General features: G+C 47.6%; 1 protein-coding gene across 3 annotated transcripts; it reads left to right on the forward strand.

Annotated features, from left to right (window-relative positions):
• The first annotated feature begins 387 nt into the window (after nt 1-387).
• On the forward strand, nt 388-14,727 carry CALCOCO1 (calcium binding and coiled-coil domain 1). Of its 3 annotated transcripts, XM_063075659.1 has the most exons (16): nt 448-462; nt 2,570-2,625; nt 2,718-2,897; nt 3,234-3,336; nt 4,126-4,316; nt 5,795-5,953; nt 6,357-6,505; nt 7,380-7,470; nt 9,399-9,554; nt 9,768-10,022; nt 10,509-10,634; nt 11,146-11,241; nt 11,612-11,720; nt 11,929-12,128; nt 12,524-12,630; nt 13,623-14,727. In XM_063075659.1, exons 3-16 carry the CDS (start codon nt 2,742-2,744, stop codon nt 13,798-13,800), a joined length of 2,076 nt encoding a protein of 691 aa, XP_062931729.1. In that variant the 5' UTR covers nt 448-462; nt 2,570-2,625; nt 2,718-2,741; the 3' UTR covers nt 13,801-14,727. The 3 variants fall into 3 exon arrangements, with proteins under 3 accessions (XP_062931728.1, XP_062931730.1, XP_062931729.1); XM_063075658.1 differs by lacking the exon at nt 2,570-2,625 and having other exon boundaries at nt 388-462; XM_063075660.1 differs by lacking the exon at nt 2,570-2,625 and having other exon boundaries at nt 388-462; nt 11,152-11,241.
• Nucleotides 14,728-22,412: the final 7,685 nt, after the last annotated feature.

Raw genomic sequence — 22,412 nt, forward strand, 5'->3', positions numbered from 1 at the left:
TGGTTGTGAAAAGTGAACGAGGGGCCGCACCTGGACGTGTTCTCCCCACTGCAAAGCGTTCTGCAGAAGGCGTTAGAGCCCTAAATCCTCCCCACCCCCTCCCAACAACGCACGTTACAAACCAGCAATCACCACTAATGCTGCCCGCCTCCTCCTAAAGAATCATGGGCCGTGAAGTCCTGTGGTGGCCACTCCTTCGTTTGCTCTCACGGAAGTGAGAACTACGCCTCCCAGGGTGCTGCGGGGACGCCCCGGCCACGGGCTCCCTCTACCCCTCCCTCCTTGCGCGCAGCCTCTTGGGATGTGTAGTCCCAGATCACAGCAGGATCAGCGGCAAAAGAGCGCGGAAGAACCACAAACCCCAGAAGCCCTGGCGCCCACTCTTCTCCCTCCCCTCCTGGAGTCGGAGTGCTGTTTTTGTTGGTGGTGTAAGGTGAGGGGAACAGCTGATCCGTCTGTGGGGTAAGAAACTTGTCCTAATCGGGGGGGCGATCTTACGGGAATCACCCCACTTTCCAGTCTGTGAAAGGATAATCTGAGGGGACTGTAGAAGGGAGATTCAAGAGCGTTTGGGTTTTAACGCTTTCCGTACTAGAGAAGCCACCCTCGCCGTTTTGGGAGTTCTTGATTTCAAGGGGACCCTGAGCAAGCCCTGAGAGAGAGAAAGAGTAACCCCTCATTGTCCTCATCTTCTCTATGCTTTTCAGTAAAGCTTGATAAGCTTAGGAGTTGGCGGGGCTGAAATCTTTGCGTATTCTCTCCCTGGCAACACTTGGCCTCCACAAACCTTATCTCTGTCTCCCCCAAATCCAAAGGCCTTTTACTATGCTGAATTCCTGGGGGATAGGGAGAACTTGCAGACTGCAGAATGTCAAGGCTCTCTAGAGCCTTACAAAGTGGAGGAATGAGACACCTCCCCCATCCCCAACCCCCGCCATGTGGACATCTGAATCTGGCTACACACATACAACTTAGGTGCCAGAACTTTCTTTCAGGCATGGAGAATGTTTGCAGCTGTTATGGATTTTCTTTGTGGAGAGTATTTGGGGGTTCCCCAGGCTTAGATCTTTGAAGACACTTCACCGCCCGCCCCGCCCCCCCCACCCCCCTCCTTTTAGAAAGCCAGAAGAATTGTATTTGGAGAAAACATGGACTAGTTTTAACTAGGGATTTTTCAGCGAGATGAAAATCCAAAGAAATACTCCTGTCATCAGTCAGTATTTTGAGGGAGAGGTTGTTCTTTTTTGTACTGTTGGTCCACCTTTCTTTCTCCACTGAGTTTCTGTTTTCTTTTAAAGTTTCTGTCCCCTGACTTCAGCCTTATGTGGGTTTGTGATGTTTGGAGGCGTGCACATGAGTAGTGGCAATGGCTGATTGGACGCATCAGCTGCGGCTGACACAGGAAGCAGATTAATGGGCTAGAGAGGAGAAATAAATAAGAAGGGCCGTCTCACAGCCCTGGGCTGAGGAGTTCTCTTGATTGTTATTATTATCTGTCCTTACTCCACCCCCATATTTTCCAATTAACTCTCCCCAGCTAACTTGGAACACCCCTTCCTCCCAACACTATCCTATAGCATGTCTTCAACTCCCAATCCAAACAGATGGAAAGATTGAGGCACTTAGAACTGAGGCTAAGGGAAGCAGAGAGAAAATGGGGAGGGAAATACCAGAGCTGGATTAACATCCAGTCAAACTAGCAGGTTTCTAATCCTGCTCTGGGCAAGATCTGGAAAAAGAATGTTAGGTTCTTTTTGAACTATCTCTCCCTTTCCTCAATATTAAATATACATTTCCCCTTCTCAGGTCCCCTTGTTTCCCACTTTCCAGTCTGTCCCCTGTCCAGGGGTGGGGCTATCCTGGCTCTAGGCCCCCGCATTCCATCTCCCCACACCACCACGTTCCTGCTGAGTGTTTAACTCCACCCTTGAAGCTGCCGCCTACAGAATTCTTGACTTCCTGGAATAATGAAGTTGAGGGACAGAACCTGTCTTTCCTTATATCTTCCCCTTCTCTTTGTTTCTTGGATGAGAGCAGAAGCTTTCTGCTTCCTGAGAATTCATGGGGGTAGACAGCTCAGAGAGGGGTAGAGGACTGGGAGCTCAGGAGCCTGAGGATTGGGCTGTTGGTCTCCCCATCACCACCACCACCGGCAGCCATATTCCAGCTCTGGAGACTTAACCATTCCTTTCAGAGATTAGTTGCAGCATTCAGGTGTCATAACTCATTCCTGGGTACAACTAGGTTAACAAGCTTAGGAGTAGTTAAGGAGACCTGATCAGAATGAGAGGGTCCCATACTCGGTTGAATTTTGAATTTAAGAGCCAGAAGGTGTGAGGGATGGGATGGGGAAATGGAGGTGGAGAGTTTGGAATGCCCAAGGAGGTTAAGAGGTGAAAAAGGAGGGACTTGGGGGTGGGGAGCGGAGCCTGGGATACTGAGACTTGGTCAATGGGACAGTGAAAAGGAAGCAGAAATTAGAGATCTTAACTCTAAGAAGGGTCTATAAGCCAGAGAGGGTACAGTGTGAGACAAGGTGGGGATTGGTAAGGCCAGACCTTTGTTCTAGAGACCAAGAGTGATACCTCTAAAAGGTCCTGTTAACCCTCAGGAGCTGGAAACTAGGTATGCCTTCATTTCCAGGTACAGTGGCAGGGGCTGTGGGTTGGTGGAGATGGAGCGGAGAGACTTTATGGTATCAACCCTTTTTCTCTTAGGAGGACAGATATATCGAGGCCAGGATGGAAGAATCATCACTAAGCCGGGCACCATCCCGGGGTGGAGTCAACTTTCTGAATGTAGCCCGGACCTACATCCCCAACACCAAGGTGGAATGTCATTACACCCTACCCCCAGGCACCATGCCCAGTGCCAGTGACTGGATTGGCATCTTCAAGGTATCCCTGGAACCTCATTTGGCTTAGGTTTATGGGCCGTAGTTTGGGTGGAATAAGGGGAATGACTAGGCTCTTGGATTCTCAACCTCAGGTCGATAGAGAAGAGAGAAAGATGTCACAAATGACAGAGGCCATCTGTATAAGCAAATTTCATCTTCTCCCTATCTTAGCCTTCCTCTCTCCTGACATATTAGTGTTCCTCCACTTTCCCTGTCTCTTATTATCCTTGCCACTGTAACTCCATCTTATCCCCCTCATTCAATCCATCAGCCCCTTCTACAATCCATAGATAGTGGTTCCATCACCATACCCCTTTCCCACCTTGGACTTTCACAGGTGGAGGCTGCCTGTGTTCGGGATTACCACACCTTTGTGTGGTCTTCAGTGCCTGAAAGTACAACTGATGGTTCCCCCATCCATGCCAGTGTCCAATTTCAAGGTACAAAAGATGAAAACCTGGGAGGGAGAAGCCAAGGGAGTAGAGGTTTGGAAAAAGGAGTGGGCTCAGAAACATAAAATTTAGGTACAGAGGACAAGGAAAAATAAATGCAAATAAATGTAATTAAACTATATCCAACAAAGCTCAGCAAATATAGAGTCATTGGATTATCACAGAAGCAGGGACTTACAGATGGAAGGAACTTTAGAGGGCACCTAATCTCACCTCCTACTCAAAGAAGGAGGAATTCTGCTTATGGAACTAGGGAGCGGGGAAGAGGAAAATCATCATGTATTGAGAAGAGGGTAATCATAAGATTCTGAAAGACCCGGGTTTGCGTCTCAGCTCTAATACAAGCTGTTTGACCTTGGGAAAATTGCTTAACTTCCCTGTATCTGTTATCTTGACAGTAAAAGGGGATGATGCCTGGCTTATAGGGACAATATGAGGATTTTAACTGATACAGGTAAAGCTGTTAGCACAGTGTCTGGTACATGTTGGGTGCTCAATAAATGGTAATTAGCACTATTATGATTATGACAGAGGGGAGTGGATTTGGGAAAGAGAGGAAGGAGAAGGCTAGGCAGAAAGGAAGGAAAAGAGTATCTCAGGGTACAAAAATAGTCTGTATACAATGAAGAGTCTCGAGAGAAAACACTATACGGAACAGGGAGCAAGAAGCTGGAGCCAGGGACAGTAGATAATGAGTAGCACTAAGGGGAAGGGGTACCTGCTGGGCACATGAAGACCTGGGATCATGTTGGGGTCTTGGGTCCATTCTTCCCACAGCCAGCTACCTGCCCAAACCTGGAGCCCAGCTTTACCAGTTCCGATATGTGAACCGCCAGGGCCGGGTTTGTGGGCAGAGCCCTCCTTTCCAGTTCCGAGAGCCAAGGCCCATGGATGAACTAGTGACCTTGGAGGAGGCGGATGGTGGCTCTGACATTCTGCTGGTGGTCCCCAAGGCAACTGTGCTACAGGTAAGAAAAGAGCAACAGAGTTGCACCCAGGCAAGAGAATGCAAGGACGGCATTGCGAGGGGCCCTTTCCTACTGCACCCTCACCTTATCTGTAGTCTCACCTGAAGACCTCACTGGGAGTTAAACAAAGTCCTGCCTTCAAAAGAATCTCAATCTAACACAGTCATGAACATGTAGGGCAGGAAGACAAGTCACCGACAGGCCAGTGTAACTCAAGATCTCATGAACTTTTTGAGCCTTCCTTCTCCAAGTGCTACATCCTGCCCTGGGCACTTCCAAAAGGTGGAAGAAGGCTACTCTCGGGAACATTCAGAGGAAGGGGAGAATGAGACCCATTTCCAGGACAAGTGAGAGCAGATAGGCAGGGCCCCAGACCTGCACCATCCAGTACCAGAGGCGCTAACCACATGTGCTCTTGAGCATTTCAAATGCAATTAATCCAAATTGAGGTGTACTATACGGCTAAAATACTCACTGAATTTTGAAGACTTAATATTTAAAAAAAGAATGTAAAAGATCTCAATAGTTTTTATATTGATTACATGTTGAAATGCTAATATTTTGGATAAAATATTATTAAGATAATATTAAATATTTTAGATAAAATATTTAAATTAATTTCATCATACCAGCTAGCTGTGCCCAAACATTAATTTCATGTCTTAAATGGCTACTATAAAATTTTAAATTATATATGTGGCTTGTATTATATTTCTTTGGGGCCAAATAGAGAAGAATTAGGGAGTGGAGGCAGATATTAGCAAGGAAGACTTTCTGAAGGAAGGCAAGGGACTGGGCCAGGTGGGAAGGAAGTATATTCCCCAGATAAGAGGAAAGGCCTGAGAAAGGCTCAGAAGGTGAGAATGAGTAGTTTTTCTTGATTTAGACAAACCCCTGCCCTCTAGAACCACAAGTCTAATAAAATACATGGAATCAACACAATAGGAAAAAGATGCTTTGTGGGAGCTCCTACTTTGTGCTCTGTTTTCACGTTCATTATTCTCATTTAAACCTTACAACAACCCAGACTAAAGGATCATTTTACAAATAAGGACACAGAGACTCAGACCTTAAATAACTTGTTCAAGGTCACATAGTAAAAATTGTTTTGGGGATTTGAAGCCAAGTCTACCCAGTTCCAGAACAGATACGGTAAAATTAGGGGAGCCATCCCTTTTGTCTGTGTCCATTGAGAAATACTTGTTCCAGATGAAGGATTCCTGCAGTTGCTAGGTGAGGAGGGGGCCAGCCTAGAATGGGAAAAGGTAGGAGGGGGCTGGGCAGTTAGAGTACTGTGAGCTGGTGTGTCTGACTGGGTGGTGGGCAGGATTCAGCAGCACACCAAGCGTCCCCTGATTCGCCTCTTTACAGCCCATACTGATGTACTTCCCAACCCCAAGGGCATCTGAAGAGTGATGGGGATGGGACCTTAGAGTGGGTGCTTCACAAGCACACCCCTTCTTGCCCTGTCCCTGTAGAACCAGCTGGATGAGAGCCAGCAGGAACGGAATGATCTGATGCAGCTGAAGCTGCAGCTGGAGGGGCAGGTAACAGAGCTGAGGAGCCGAGTGCAGGAGCTCGAGACAGCTCTGGCAACCGCCAGGCAGGAGCACGCGGAGCTGACAGAGCAGTTCAAGGTGGGAGTTGGGCCAGGTAGGGGATGTGGTCTGGCTGCTCACCCAGTGTCTAAAATCTGAACCTAGTGAAGAGAATAAAGGAGAGATGTTAGTGGCCTTCTAAGATGGTTTCTGGTACCAGGGAAATAGGTTTAAGGGGTAACAAGTGGGATTAAATTGATATGACAAGAGACATGTCCCAAATTGGTAATGAGACTCAATTCTTTGAACATAGGAATGCTAGGGTAAGGTGCAGGTGACTATGTTCACAAGTAAGGGAATGTTCCCTTGCCATTCCTTTTTCAAGGAAGGCAATGGGATGGGAGGGTGGGAGCTGCCAAACTCTGTGCTCTTAAGCTTTTGTTCTACCATTTGAGAGATGAGTCTCAACTTCCCTATTCTTCTGGTGAAACCTTAATTCTAGGGGATTTCCCGGTCCCATGGGGAGCTCACAGAAGAGAGGGACATCCTGAGCCGGCAACAGGGAGACCATGTGGCACGCATCCTGGAGCTGGAGGATGACATCCAGATCATCAGTGAGAAAGTGCTGACAAAGGAGGTGGAGCTGGACAGGTGAGGGGACCTCCTCTAGCCCCATTACTTCCCTTGATTCCCCGTGACCCCCGCACTCCAGCCTCCTGTTTCAGGCTCAAACCTGCTCTCTGTCTCACATGGTTTCTCACTCAGAGTATTTCAATTACTGGGGATAGCTTTTTCTGTCTAGCTCTCTTACATCTTTTCTAACACTATTCTGTATTCCTCACCTTCAGAAATAATCATAGTTACCATTTATTGTGCATCAAAAGCTAAGCAAGAGCTAAGAGTGAAGGATTTGGAAGAAGAGAATGGATAGAACAGTCAGCACAAGATAAGAGAGAATGGATTTCAAATTTTACCACAGGAAAAGATAAGATTAGACTCTATTCTCACCATTAAGAAGTGTTAGAACTGGTGTTTCAGAAACGTTATAGAATTTCTCCCTCAAAAGAATGTATAAATCGTAGAATCTTAGTAAAAGAAGAATAGTATTTTGTGTCTTGAAAATTATACAAAATTCAAATCTCAGTGTCCATAAATAAAGTTTTATTGGAACACCCCTCATTCATTTACACATTGTCTACAGCTGCTTCTGCATTGCATTGGCAGAGTTGAGTAGTTGCCACAGAGACCACAGAGACCACATGGCCTGTAAAGCCTAAAATATTTACTGTCAGGCCCTTTACAGAAAAAGTCTGCCAACTTCTGCACTGTTTATTTCTAGATTGTGCTCTAGAACCAGAGATCTTGGGTTCTTGGGGCTTAGAACTAGATCATCTGGTTTGGGGACTTAAGCATCCCAGAGTGAAGTGGAGGTCTGGGCCTAGAAGAGCACATGACAAGAGGTCCAAGTGCTTCATTTCTTCTCTGCGTGACCAGATTATCTGACATGTCACCCCCCAACTCAAAGGGTCAGAGACGCAGTGAAGGCCCTGACTCGGGAACAGGAGAAGCTCCTTGGGCAACTGAAGGAAGTACAAGCAGACAAGGAACAAAGTGAGGTAAGGGGCTCAGAGTTGGTTTGCTTTCTCAGTTGTTCAGCCAGTGTTTATTAGTCCCTTCTGAATTCTGGGCACCAAAGGGGATAAAAATGTAAAGAAGACATTGTGGGCACTCTACTAGGGAACATAAGACATGTACCCAAATCAGGATTAGTCAAAGTGGGATATAATAAGTGTCACAAGACAAATCCAATAAAGTATTATGGGGTTCCAGAGAGGTAGATGAGAGCACATCTTGTTAAAGACATTAGAAAGGCTTTTTAAAAGGGGGCATGAACTAGCCTAGTACTTTCAAACATTTTTAGCAGGAGAACTCTTTCCTTCCACACACCAGTGAAGTTTTACATCTTATATGGAACCTCACTGAATAAATAAAATGGGGGGGGGGGCCTGCCAGGCAAAAAAGCAATTATTTTACTACTATAAATTTATTTTTGTAAATTCAAATGTATGACATTTATTTATAAGGTAATTTTGATGGATACCAAACTTTGAAATTACAGGGTATGGATGACTATTCTGCCAGCCCCAGTGGCTAATGTATTTCTGTATTTTGCTTTAGTTGTACAATATTGAGAACACTTTGAGTCACACACAAGTAGGTGCAAATGATAGCAGTTTTTAAACTGTCCACCTTGCAATCTCAGTTTACTCTTCAATAGAAAATACAATAGAAACCTTACTGTGAAGTTTGCACAAAAATGAATTTACCTGGAAACACATGTCAATGGATTGGTGATCTCTAATGTGTTAACTTGTGAGTTTGTGTGTTGTCCTTCAACATAATTTTTAATAATTTAGAAGAAGTTCAAATATTTGCAGAACCCCTAAATCTCTTCCTCAGAACCTGGGCTTCTGTGGAAGATGTTTTTAAAACTCTTTGCTTGGCAATCAGAATGGGTAGAATTTGAGTAGATACAGTTGAGAGGGACGTCATTCTAGGAATAGAGAAAGACATAAGCAAAGGCTTAGAGGCCAGAAGAGAGTCAGGGAAGCTGAATGTGTGGGTGAAGAGCTTGAGATAAGGCCCAGGTCAAATTGTGGAGGATCTTGACTTTAGTGTTTATTCTGTAAGCAATGAGAGGCATGGATGATTTTAAAGTAGGGGTGACATGTACTTAAAGAACTGTCCTTAAGGGCCGGCCCATGGCTCACTTGGGAGAGTGTGGTGCTGATAACATCAAGGCCATGGGTTCGGATCCCTATATAGGGATGGCCAGCTGGCTCACTTGGGAGAGCGTGGTGCTGACAACACCAAGTCAAGGGTTAAGATCCCCTTACCGGTCATCTTTAAAAAAAAAAAAAAAAAAAGAACTGTCCTTAAAGAATCAGAACTATGCTTAAAAATTAATCTGATTGCCTTGTGGAAAATGAACTAGTCATGAAGTTATTCAGTAGTCCGAGAAAGAAATGACCAGAGCCTGAGTTAAAGTTGTGGCTATAACAGAACAGAGGAAATGGCTGTGGCCAACATGGAGGATTAAGAAGCAATAGGATTTTCTGCGGGCCACTCGGGAGAGAACAGAGCCAGGCATGGCACCAAAGTATCCAGCCTGAAGTGACCTGGGACAGAAATGAGAGTGGAAAAGACTGGGTGGGGTGGAAGGTAGAATATCCTGAGTTCAGGGTAGAATATCCTGGAGCCTATAGGACATCCAGATTGCATTTTGGTAAAAGAGGAAGGGTGGAGAAACAAAAATGGGAAATGGGATACCTACATGTAAGACCCCAGGCTGTGATGCTGGAGACTAGATGTTCAGGATGAGTCCCTTTGAGCTGAGAACCCGGGAAGGGCTAGCAAGAGCTAAATACTTCAGTTTGTGTTAATCTGAAGAGTGGTACCTTGACCTCTCTCATCACAATGGTTCATTTCCCTGGCCACCCCAATACACATACCCTTTTCCTTACCTACTTTCCACTTCCATCAGGCTGAGCTCCAAATGGCACAACAGGAGAACCATCGTTTAAATTTAGAGCTGCAGGAGGCCAAGGGCCGGCAAGAAGAGCAGTGTGCTCAGGCCCAGCGACTGAAGGACAAGGTGGCCCAGATGAAGGACACCCTAGGTCAGGCGCAGCAGCGGGTGGTGAGTGAAGGCCCCCAGGCAACAGAAAGCAGTGAAAGCTCCAAGGGCTGGTTGTTGAAGTCTGGGTGGCCAGAGAAAAGGGGGAAAGACATGCCTAAAGACTAATAACACAATCCTGAGTCTTGATGCAGTGTGGGTGGGGGGAGCCTAGTTACCTCCCTGATTCACTGTTTATTCTCTGGGAACCCTGATCTCCATCTCCTTTCTTCTGAGGCTGAGCTGGAGCCCCTGAAGGAGCAGCTTCGAGGAACCCAGGAGCTTGCAGCCTCAAGCCAACAGAAAGCCGCCCTCCTTGGGGAGGAGTTGGCCAGCACAGCAGGAGCCAGGGACCGTACCATAGCCGAGCTACATCGCAGCCGCTTGGAAGTGGCTGAAGTCAATGGCAGGCTGGCTGAGCTCAGTCTGCACTTGAAGGAGGAAAAATGCCAGTGGAGCAAAGAGCGGGCAGGACTGCTGCAGAGTGTGGAGGTAGAGGGATGGGGGGACCTGGCAGTCTCAAGGCCACTGCCCCCACCTCCATGGGGACTCCTACATGTGGTCAGACCCTCTGGGAAGAGAAGAGGGGTTGAGAACCTTAGAGGATTTAGGAGTGGGAATGGGCTTTGAGGGAGGTATACTTTACTTTCCAGGTATGACCCATACCTAACCAGGGTATCCCAATCCTGATTGCCACATTACCTTCTTTAGTTACCATCCTTGGTACAGAAACACTTACCATCCTAGGCACCAGGCCCTGCCATAATGCCCATTCCTGATCAGTGCAGTACCTTGCTGTCACGTGCAATCCTTCATTCAGAGGGGTATAGAAAATGAGGAAGGCAAGAAGGGGAAATTGCTCCAAAAACAATTTAGTTAAATAATGGAAGGGACACAGTAAGAGATGGCACCGTTGCCAGTGGCATTCCTTTTCTTTCACCTTCATTCTCCCATTTTTTCTTTTTGGCCATCTCCCAGGCTGAGAAAGATAAGATCCTGAAGCTGAGCGCTGAGATACTTAGACTGGAGAAGGCAGTTCAGGAGGAGAGGACCCAGAATCAAGTGTTCAAGACTGAACTGGCCCGAGAAAAGGATTCTAGCCTGGTGAGGCACCCAGCCACCACAGGTCCTGTTCTATGGCCTCCTGAAGCATCAGTGCCCCTTCTCTCTCTGTGCTGGATGTGGGCTCAGAAGTTCTAGGTGCCCACATCTATGTTGGGTAGTATCTCACTTGCACTCCTCCTAGCCCTCATTGGTTTGAAATGTGCAATGTCCCTTTCTGCTCTCAGGGCACACATCTGGGCCTAGTAGGAGTGACTTAGGAGAACTACAGAGTGCCACCTTGGTATGACCAAGGCCTCTGCACCCCAGCCTAAAGGGTATCATCCAGGTCCACACTCTAGAGGCAGAAAGTAGGACTCAGATGACTGAGTCTCCGTGGCCACAATAAGGGACTGATGGAGGAAGAGTGTTGGGGGTTCTCCTGTGTGTGTCAGGGCAGGAGAGGAGCAAAGACCTAAGAAGACCTGGTTCTAGATTGTTGGTCCAAATCCCAGAGCCCAGGTTCTTAGAGGTACATTCCAGGCTCCAGATTCCATCTGGCCCTTTCCCTAAGGTGCAGTTGTCAGAGAGTAAGCGAGAGCTGACAGAGCTGCGGTCAGCCCTGCGTGTGCTGCAGAAGGAAAAGGAGCAGCTGCAGCAGGAGAAGCAGGTGAGAACCCATAACTCAGGCCCCTGGATGTCAGAGTTGAGGATTTGAGGGCTAGAAACTTTGTATCTTCTTTTTTGTCTCTTAGTTTAGAAACTGGTATCTCTAAGAGAACCCAGAGGTAAAAATGGGACCATGGCTACCCTTATTAGCTGACAGGAGGAGACTGCTAGGGGAAGAGAGGGATGGGATGTAAGGGGTAATGGAGGGCTCCTGGGGGAAGGGGTCTACTTTAAGTTGTCCCACCCTTTGGTGAAGGCATCTGATCCTGAGAAGCCAAGAGTTCATCCTGAATGCAAGGAAAGGCTCTGTAGGCCAGCAGTGTTGGCATCTCCCCACCTCTAGCACCTGCCTCTTTCCTCCCCACTTCCAGGAACTGCTAGAGTACATGAGAAAACTGGAGGCCCGCCTGGAGAAGGTGGCAGATGAGAAGTGGAATGAGGACGCTGCCACAGAGGATGAGGATACTGCTGCAGGGCTGAGTCTGTACACCCCAAATCTTGTGACGCCTCTTTCCCACTCACCCCTGTTAAGGAAAGCTCCATGTGACCCCTCTAAGAGCTGCCTCTTCCTTCTCTGTGTCCTGCCTTTTTCCTTCCCAGACCATGGCCCCTGTTTAGTTTAACTGTATTCCTCATCCAGAGGAGACAGAGCTGACGCAACCCTCTAACAACACATCTTAACCTACAGGCTGCCCAGCAGTACTGACAGACTCAGAGGATGAGTCCCCAGAAGACATGAGACTCCCACCCTATGGCCTGTGTGAGCGTGGAGATCCAGGTTCCTCTCCTGCTGGGCCCCGAGAGGCTTCTCCCCTCGTTGTCATCAGCCAGCCAGCTCCCATTGCTCCCCACCTCTCAGGGACAGCTGAGGACAGTAGCTCTGACTCGGTGAGCAGTGAGAGGATCCGGAGCAGAAGCAGTAAGGAGGGGGTAGAGCCAAACCCAAGTGTCCCAGCCTCCAGAGCAGGAACTCTTAGCCATGCAGGGCTCTCTTCTTTTCCTGGGGGAGGGAGGTAGGCCCAGCCTCTCTTCAAGGCCACCAACAGATACTACTCCAAAACCCAATCCAACCCAGTAGCCTCATTGCTTCCAGCACCTGATCCCATACATTCCTTCTCTTTTTATCCACCAGCCCCCATCAAACACCTCTCCTGCCTCACTCTTCCTGCAGCCCCTCTGTTCACTGTCCCAGCCTTGGCTGCTCTTCCCTTACTGTCCCAGTGTGCTGCTCCCCTGTCTTGGGACACCACCCCAAAACCCAACCCTGTCTCTTTGGTGCCCAGGAAGCTGAAGATGAGAAGTCAGTCCTGATGGCAGCTGTGCAGAGTGGGGGTGAGGAGGCCAACCTGTTGCTTCCTGAACTGGGCAATGCCTTCTATGACATGGCCAGGTGAGTGCAATTGGGGAGGACAGGAGGGAGGTGGGAAGAAGTCAGTGGAAAAGGGCATCCAGGTGGAACAGTCACCATGCCCTGCCCCCAAACTCTCCCTTCTTGGTCTCAGCCAAGAAAGGGAGATACAGTGTGGTTGACACAGAAAATTACTCACGACTCCAAATCCCAGGTGCCTTCGGGTAGTCCCTCCCCCTATCTTATCAGTGCACTCAGAGGCCCTGCCTTTAACTGGCTTTTGTGTTGTTCTAGCACCATCTTCCATGGAGCCCAAATTGCTCTGCATTCCCTCTCTCCTGCCCCTACCCCTTCCCTAACTACCAGGTAGGTACCTAGGCTCCTCAGGGGAGGAAGGGAGGTAGCCAAGTCCCCCAGGAATAGGAGCAGAGAGAAAACTGGGATCCAGCATCCATCTAGCTATGCCTGAGATGCTGTCTCTCTTCCCTGACTTTCCAGGGAACCCTTTGGGACAGGAACCTACAGGGTGAGGGATTCAGGTATCAGATTGCCCTTCTGCCTTCTCTTTTCTTCCCTGGGGCAAGAAGTCAGGGCACAGGGAAGAGAGATTTTATCATCAAGCCCCCAGCTTTGCCTGGATGTGAGATGGGCTCAGGATGAGGAGGGGGTGATGCTGTCATCCTTCTCAGCTGGAGCAGGAAGATGAAGGACAATGTCAGACTCATTTTTAGCCTCATTAGGCAGCAAACGGAGATGGAGTCAGGAGAGCAGGAGGTTGGGGGCTGGGCTCTGCACTACAGAGACCAGCAGGGACTAAAGAAGAGAGGACAGGGGGAACTGGAAAACTAAGGTTTCCAGTATTGTGGGGAGAAAGGTGCCATAGGAGAGATTGGGAGAGGGAATTACCACAAAGCTGCATTTGGAACAGGATAATCTGGGAACCCAGGTACGTGGGTCCCGCTCCCTGAGGTCCACAAGTCAAGAAGGCAATGGAACACATTGACCGCCTCCTTTTCCCTTCTGTCTCTCTTTAGTGGCTTTACAGTGGGCCCCCTGTCAGAAGCCAACACTGGGGGTCCTGCAACCCCCCCATGGAAGGAATGTCCTATCTGTAAGGAACGTTTCCCTGCTGAGAGTGACAAGGATGCCCTGGAGGACCATATGGACGGACACTTCTTTTTCAGCACCCAGGACCCCTTCACCTTTGAGTGATCTCACCCCTCCCTAGTACATGCACAAATACACACACACACACACACACACACACTCACACACACACTCACACACTCACACACTCATGCACAGACGCACACTTAGGTCTCATACCTGTTTTCTACCACACTGGGTTCCGTGATATTCTGTTCCCTAAGAACCGCTCCTGTTTGCCCCATTTTCATCCCAAGCTTTCTGACTTCATCCCTCCTACCTGGCTGTTTTGTCCCAGGAAGGGTTCCTTCTTGGAAGCAGTGGCTGAATTTACTCCCTAAAAGCAGTTTTGGAGGAACAGAGATAGAGGCAGCCTTCCCCTGTGAGAATAGAATCATCCACTCCCAGCCCTCATTGCTTCTGATACTCACACAGTCTCACACACACACACTCACACCGACACTCCCCTCTCTGATGCCCCAAAGCCAATTCCTGGGGCACCCCCCTCTCCGTTTGGAGTTTACGTTTGCTTACCTGAGTTTTCTCTGGGGCCTGCATGGAGGCAGCAGCATGGACATCAGGACCTCTTCAGATCTTGTTCAGTTCTCAGCTTCAATGCTTCCTCTTTCTGTTCCCCCATTGCCTTCTGCATGCCACCCCAGCCTTGTCCATAGCCTTAGATAAGTTTGGAGGTCCCTTTTGTATTTTTGAGGATTCCTGTACTCTGTCTCCTGCCCCTCCCTGTAAACACACGCATGCACGCGCAGACGCACACACACACACACACACACACACACACACCGTATCCTCACATGGAATGAAATGATGTATTTGTGCCTTCTGTGAGGGATGGGGGGACAAGTAGTCCCAGGTATCTCCATTTCCCAGCCCCCCTTCCTCTCCAGTTTCCTCCCACAGCAATAAGAGCTTCCCCCCTCCATGTCCTCCTCTCTATCTGTAGTTTGGACAAATATATTTATATGATATGTATAACTGCTGTCATAAAATGTGTTCTTATGAGGTTGACTGGGGCAAAGAGGGTCCAGACCCTTTTCAACCTTGGAGGAGGGGAGAGGGAGGGAGGAGACTCATCTCTGCCTCGTGGGGGAGGGTGCTGGGCAGTTTTTTCCCATTGTGCCTCTGGTGTGCTGGCCACCCATGGGAAGAGGAGGAGGACAAACCTTTGTCTCCACTGGGAGGTCTGGCTTGAAGAATGCTGCAGTGGGGGAGGAGCAAACCCATGGGTCTACATCAGCTCTACCCATGGGAGCATGTGTGAAGAGTGGGGCGAGGTCTCCACTGCTTAGACCTTCACCCTGCATAGCAGCCATCACTGTACTTTGGGCCAAAGGGCAGGCACTACTCCTGTCAAGAGTGCACCCCTTTGGGCCGAGCCCGTGGCACACTCGGGAGAGTGCGGCGCTGGGAGCACAGCAACGCTCCTGCCGCAGGTTCGGATCCTATATAGGAATGGCCGGTACACTCACTGGCTGAGTGCCGGTCACGAAAAGAAGAAAAAAAAAAAAAAAAAAGAGTGCACCCCTTTGAGCATCCACTTAGTAAAAAAAGCTGTAAGCACTATATTTCTGAAGACTTTCTATTTTCCCCATCCCTACCTCCCTCTCTCCTTACTACCATCTTCGCACACCGGTATGCACACTCTGACTCCACATCCATCCACTCTAACCAGCTTCACAGGCTAGACACACACACACAGAACATCGTAAAGCATTTATTAAAGACCTGCATGCTCACCAAGGCTCTCAGCAATGCCCTGCACGGGCACATGCATACAGCCCGTTTGTTCTCCATCCCAGTAGCTCCCTATCAGCCACCTTCATTCCCTTCAGGGCCCCTGGGTAGACCACCCCCACCATTCTCTCTTTCCATCCACCTGAAACCCTCTGTCCACCCCCACTTCCAGCCCCACCTGGATGACATCTTACATCCTTCCTTCTTCCCTCATGTCTCTGTCTCCTAGCAACCCCATCTCATTCCCTGAATCCCTTCCAAGGAAATTAGAGATAATGGATCTCTCCTTTCTCCATCTCAACCCCTCTTTATTGATCCTCCTTTAATGAAAGTTAATTATAACAATGATTTAATTAATAGAATCCCTCTCTTCCTTTATTGCTTCCCGTATTAAGACTATTAATAAATACGAGCTGGGCTGACAGAGGCATCCATCACCCGCCTGGGATTCCCCCCATCCTTCTTTTTACCCTCCTTCTCTCCCCCTCCCTCTCTTGGCCTATAAACTTGCCGGGGTAGTGGGGGTTAATCAGAGAGGAATTATGAGCCAACATCCCCAGCAGGAGGTGCATTTAATGAAATCACTTGTGATTTATGTCTGGGGGAGGTTGGGGAGGGAAGAATCTGGGACCCACACATCCTGCTTCCAGAAAGGTGGCCCCCTAGTGCAAAAGAGGAGGAAGGGAGACTGAAACGGACACAGGCCCTCTGCTCCCATCCCAAAGCCCCTGCCAAACCCCACACACTCCCACAGGAGCCACATGGCTACCTGCACAAGACCACTGACATAGAAGCTATCGGGCTAAAAGCTCTTATGAGGACTGCAGTGCAGGTTTTGTTCTTTCTCACCTCCAGTACTTTACATGTGTCCTTCTCACGTCCTCCTTTTCTCCCCAGCCCTGTTCTGCTTCACAGTCCAAGCCTGCTCCACATCCCTGCCTCCGTGAAGCCCTTCCAGTTCCTCACCAGACCCCTCAACACGTATATCTAGAGTTTCCAGCTGCTCCTTTCTCTGCCCTTTGTGTGTCTTTCTGGTGTGAAATCTACACTTTCACAATGGGAGTTCTGCAGAAGTCTGGAGCCATTTCTCCTCCTTACTCATGATTTACCTACCTACTCCAGTATCCAAGGCACGGCCCCCCGACACAGATGGAGCTCAGGGAAGGGTAATTGCATGGGCAGGGAGGGAAGACAGCTGTGTTCCAATTCTAGTTCTGTCTCCTACCCACAGTGTGGTATTTGGCAACTCAGCCTTTCTATTTATTTCTTTTCTGTAAAGGATTATCTCTTTCCCTCCCTGCTTCTCAGCATCTATGCAGAAGCTGATAGACCTGAATGGGCTTGAGAACCTAGTGTGAAAGGGAAAAAGACAAAGTAGCAGCAAATAGGAACTCATGTGTCCATATGTGGTGGCAGAAGAATGAATCCAAACACATCACTCCCCATTTATAGAACCTCAATGGCTGTTACAGGCAGAACATGAAGTGCAGATCACCTAGTGTGCCAGTCAGGGTCTTACCATCTGGTCACAACTTGCCTCTCCATTTCCCATCCTACCCTAAGCAACTCCAGTATAATGGAACCATTCCAAGAAATGTGCACTTTGGCATGCCTCTGAGCACGTGCTTTCCTCTCAGTTCAGATGAACCCTTACTTGACTTCCCTCAGTTATGTTCCAAGATACCACAAATAGCACTTTGTAAAAACATGCTACATCATGTTTACAAGTTTTTATTCTCACTAGATTATAAGCAACTTGAGGGTAGGTTCTGTGTTTGTCAATCTCTGTGTCCCCAATACCCAGCACAGAGACTGGCGCATAAGTCCAGTCCTCCAAAAATATTTTTTTAATTATTTTAATAAAATATTTCATACGTACAAAACAATAATATATATAAGGAATAATAAAGTGAACATCGTTGGATTCACTAATCAGCCTTGAATAATCAATCTCTACCAATATCATTGACATGCCATGTGTGGCCTGAAAGAACAGAATGTGATGTCAGTTGGGATAGAGATGTTTCTGTTAATTCAAGAAGGTTTATGGAGTGCTCTTTACAGGTCAGGTGCTGGAAAACAGAGATGGAATAGTCAAAAACCCAGCCCTCAAAAAGCTCATAGTCGGGCCGAGCCCGTGGCGCACTTAGTAGAGTGCTGCGCTGGGAGCGCGGCAACGCTCCCGCCGCGGGTTCGGATCCTATATAGGACTGACCAGTGCACTCACTGGCTGAGTGCCGGTCACGAAAAAACGACAAAAAAAAAAAAAAAAAAAAAAAAGCTCATAGTCAATGTAAATCACCAAATACAAGGAAGCAAGATAAACACTACTTCAGAGATATGCACAGCATGCTAGGGGACCACTCAGGAGGGGTACTTAACCATGACTGGGGAAGAGACAAAGCTTTCCATGGGTGACGATGTGGGGCTGAGTCTTAAAGAATGAGTAGATGTGAGTCAAGCACGAGCAGGGAGCAGGAACAAAATGTACAAACACAGCTTGCTCAGAAGTCTAAACACTCAGGTAGGGCTGCTGAGTGAGGATCATACACAATATGGGAAGTGAGGCTGGAAAGGTGGACTACTGACATATGTTACTCATACATTCACTCAACAAATATTGAGTGCCTACTATGTGCCAGGTGCTGTTCTAGGCACTGGGGAAACAGCATGAACAAAACAGACAGGAATGTCTACCCTCATGGAGCTTACAAGCCATTGCCAGATCATGAAAGTCTACAGAAACCAGTTAGGAACCTACTGCAATAACCCAGGCCAAAATGGTGAGCACCAAACTTAGGCAGTGTCGAGAGGAAAAGAGGCAGAATTATTTAGGTCATATAATTAATGGGACTTGGTGGTAATTAGATATGGAAAGTGAACAGAAGGAGTCAAGTTGATCCCAGGTCTCAGGTTTCAATGACCGGATAACTGATGATGCCATTCACTAAATAAGTAACACAAATGGAAAAATACATTTGAAGGAAAAGACAGTCAGTACAATTTCACCTTGTGGGATTCCCAATGTCCTTGGGATCTTCCGAAAGAGAGAGAGAGGTCCAGTAGGCAATTGGAAAAGTATTTAAGTCCAGGGATCAAAAGAGTTTGAAGCTGGAGGTAGAGATTTAAGATCTCTGAAAGTGAAGGTGATGAAGGTGAAGAAAGATTACCCAGGTGTCCTCACATGAAGAGTGAGAGGGTAAGAGGGTCAAGGGCAGAACCCAGAACATCAACATGAAGGAGAAGTATGGAGAATGCAGAGTCATGGAGAAGACTGAGAAGCATTGGTCAGAGAGGTAGAAAGCAACTCAGAAGAGATGAGTCAAGGAGGGAAGCTGCAGCGGCAGAAGTAGCAGAGATGCCAAGAAAATGACTCCTGGAAACCACCGGACTAGTAGCCAGGAGGTCACTGGTGGTTCATCAAGAGGAGCTGAGGAGAGTGTTAGAGGCGGAAGTTACTGCACAACTGGACTTCACAGAGCCTGCAATTGATACACAATTCTTCTGATCTGCGGGAATTGGGAATATGTCATCACACTCACATAAAAACAAGAGTTCTTAAACCAAGAAACTGAGATATCTGGGACTCCAACATCAAAGATCCTGTTGCCTCTGGCTAGCCAGGTGTAAGGGCACACTCTAAAGTAATTTACTCATAAAGCCTAAACCTGTGCTGTCCACTAGGGCAGCCAGCAGCCACACTATTGAACACTAGAAATGCGACTAGTCCAAACTGAGATGTTGTAAGGGTAAATTACATAACAGATTTCAAAGACTTAGTACAAAAATAATAATAATTAACATATCTCAATAATCATATTAATTGCAGGTTAAAATGACAATATTATGGATATATTGGATTAGATAAAATACATTACTAAAATTAGTTTCACCTTATTCTTCTTACTTTTTTATTTTTTGTTTTTTTGAGGCTGGCTGGTACAGGAAACCGAAATCTTGGCCTTGGTGTTACAAGGCTGCACTACAACCAACTGAGCTAACCAATCAGTTCCTTTACTTTTTTAAATGTAGCTACTAGAAAATTTTAAATTACATATGTGATTTATATTAAATTTCTACTGCACAACATTGACCTAAGCCCTACCACAGAATAGGACCCTCACATCCTGGACATGCCTAGACTCCACGTTCTTTAATCACCCCAAACTCCCAACATCCCTCCTAGCAGGAAGACAAATGTCTGGAATTCCCAAGACTGCATTCTTTTTTTGGGGGGGGGAGGCTGACTGGTATGGGGGTCCAAACCCATGACCTTGGTGTTTACCAGCACCACACTCTCCCAAGTGAGCTAACTGGCCAGCCCCCCAAGACTGCATTTTTTTTTTTTTTGTCTTTTTCGTGACCGGCACTCAGCCAGTGAGTGCACCAGCAATGCCATTCCTACATAGGATCCGAACCCGAGGCGGGAGCGTTGCTGCGCTCCCAGCGCCGCACTCTCCCGAGTGCACCAAGGGCTCGGCCCTGCATTCTTGATTTACCTCTATATCCCATACTCCCAAACTCATAATCTAAGGCCAAAGATTTCAGTCCTCAATACCCCATCTCCATGGTTCCCCTGTACTGGTCACTCATATTTCTTCTTTCCCCAGATCTATTTTTACTCAGGTGAGAACAGAGATAACCTGTTCTAACAAAAGTGGATTTTTCCCCTGGCTTAGAGTACAAAATCTTTCTCCCAACCCTGAATTTAGAAACCATGCTTCTCCCTGTTTCCTCCATTTCTCAACTCCCTCTTTGCCTTTCTGCTTTCTGAAACTATGGAAAGCTCCCAAACTGGTAGAAACATGGTGTCATGGAAATCACCTAGGCTTTAAAGCCCCATAGCTCTGGTTTGTCACACTTCCTAATCATGCGTCCTGGAACAAAACGCTTCATCATTCTGAGCTCTCATCTGCAAAATATGGATAACACTCACCTGGAAAAGTTATCATGACGATTAAATGAAATCTGATGTGCAAAATGCCTTGTACAGAGCCTGGCACACAGTAGGTTCTTTGTAATTTTGGATCCCACTTTGCCTCTTACCCCTGCATATTTGGAGAAGCAGGGAAAGAAACAGAATAAAGTCAGGTTCATATATATGGACTCATAGCCTCTCAAAACCAAAAGGACTGTTACAGATATATTGCCAGCTTCTCATTCAATGCAGACATTGCCTGGACCACATCCCTCATTGGTAGTCATTCAACCTCTGCTTAAACATCTCCAGGGGCTATTCATTGGTTCACTCAATAAACAAGAACAAGGCACTATGGGAGCCACAAAGAAAGGCAGACACAGATCTTGTTGTTAAGGAGTTTATATATTAGCAAAAAGACATATAGAGAAATAACTATGACATAAGCACAGTATGTGCCAATTGAGGTGCCATGACAGAAAGCTGACAACCTTGCAGGTAATTCATGCTCAACAAAGGGTAGCTCTAATATTTAAATCCCTCCCAAATCTCAGATCTCTTGGTTTTCCCATTCATTTCATGGGACATGGAACAAGATCCTTTTCACACCAGATCACTGGTCGTCTTTAGGGAGGACATTTCTGCAATACATTAAAACTCCAGAAAGGTGTGGCATGGAAGAGGCTGGCATGAGTGAATAACAGCACAGGTATAGGAAGAACTGAGATTAGCTGCAAAATCCTCCAGCCTCTTCTGTATCACAGAATAATTTCTGGGAGTCAACTGTCTGTTCTACCCTCTATCTACTAAAAGCAATTCATGCTCCCCACTGAAATTCCTGACCCCCCAAAACCCTGCACATCCTTACTATCAGGACTTATCCAAATGTTTTTCTGCCTGTGCTTTTCTCCCTCTTGACTCCCCATCCCTATCACATTTTTTTCATCTTTTATCAGCATCTCTATAATTTTATTTGTATTCATCTCTCCCTCAATCTGTCCCTCTCATCATTTTGAGGCTTGGTTTCAATTATTCTTGGGGGTCTTTCTGCTTCTGTCTCTGTCTCCCTCCCTTTACTCTTTCATCGTTCTCAATTTCTTGGTCGGTTTCCATTTTTCTGTCTCTGGCCTCGCTTTCTCCCCAGCTGCCGCAAAGCCATAAACCTAGCCGGCCCTGCAGCAGGCAGCCGCCAATCACTGGGCTCCAGGAGTTCGGGGGAGGAGGAAGCAGAGAGATGGGGGGATGGAAAAGCTGGGGCACTATTGCTACAGAAGGGGAGGGGAGAGGAGCAGAAAAGAGCAGAGAGATGCCCCTCCTAGAAGGCAGCCACAGCTGCCTCCACAGCTGGTGTCTGGACCCCTTTCCTGCAGAAAGCAGACATCTGGCCCCTCTTTCTGTTGTGAGGCAGGGTATCTGTGTCCCTCCCCTGTATTCCCCAAACCATGATTTCTCATCCACAACCACTAGCCACGGAGAGGTTTGCCTCCTCCTTCATTCTTAGGCCCTCCCAAGATGAGAGAGCTAAAGGACCTGGATGCCTGGGACAGACGGTTAATGTTGGGACAAGAAAAATTGGCCAAGAAAAAGAGTGTAGTGGAGGATGCTGAGATAGGTTCTTGGGAGGCACTGAGAGGAGGAAGAGTCCTAATCAGCCAAGGGTGAACTAGAAGGTTGGGCACTCCAGGATTCTGACCAGTTCCCTGGCCATTGTTAAAGCAGGACTGACAGAATTCCTGGTCCCTGGTCTAGGTTGGGGTTCAGCAGCTTAGGGTACTACATAATGGGCCACTACCCAGCTCACTGTTAGAAACCCACAGGATCTGGGGGGTAGGAGGGGAAGGAAGGAAGGGGAGGGATTAGAAAGATACCTTAGGAGAAGAGCACAGGAGGAGGAACATTTCCCTCTGGTTGGGGCAGAAGGAGACAGACCTGGAATGTAGTAATTCCTGGTATGCTGGCGACCCCTGCTGGCTGTGCACACCACTGCCTGGGAGATGAGAAGTTACAG

Source organism: Cynocephalus volans, chromosome 12 (assembly GCF_027409185.1).
Source record: "Cynocephalus volans isolate mCynVol1 chromosome 12, mCynVol1.pri, whole genome shotgun sequence".
NCBI lineage: Eukaryota > Metazoa > Chordata > Mammalia > Dermoptera > Cynocephalidae > Cynocephalus > Cynocephalus volans.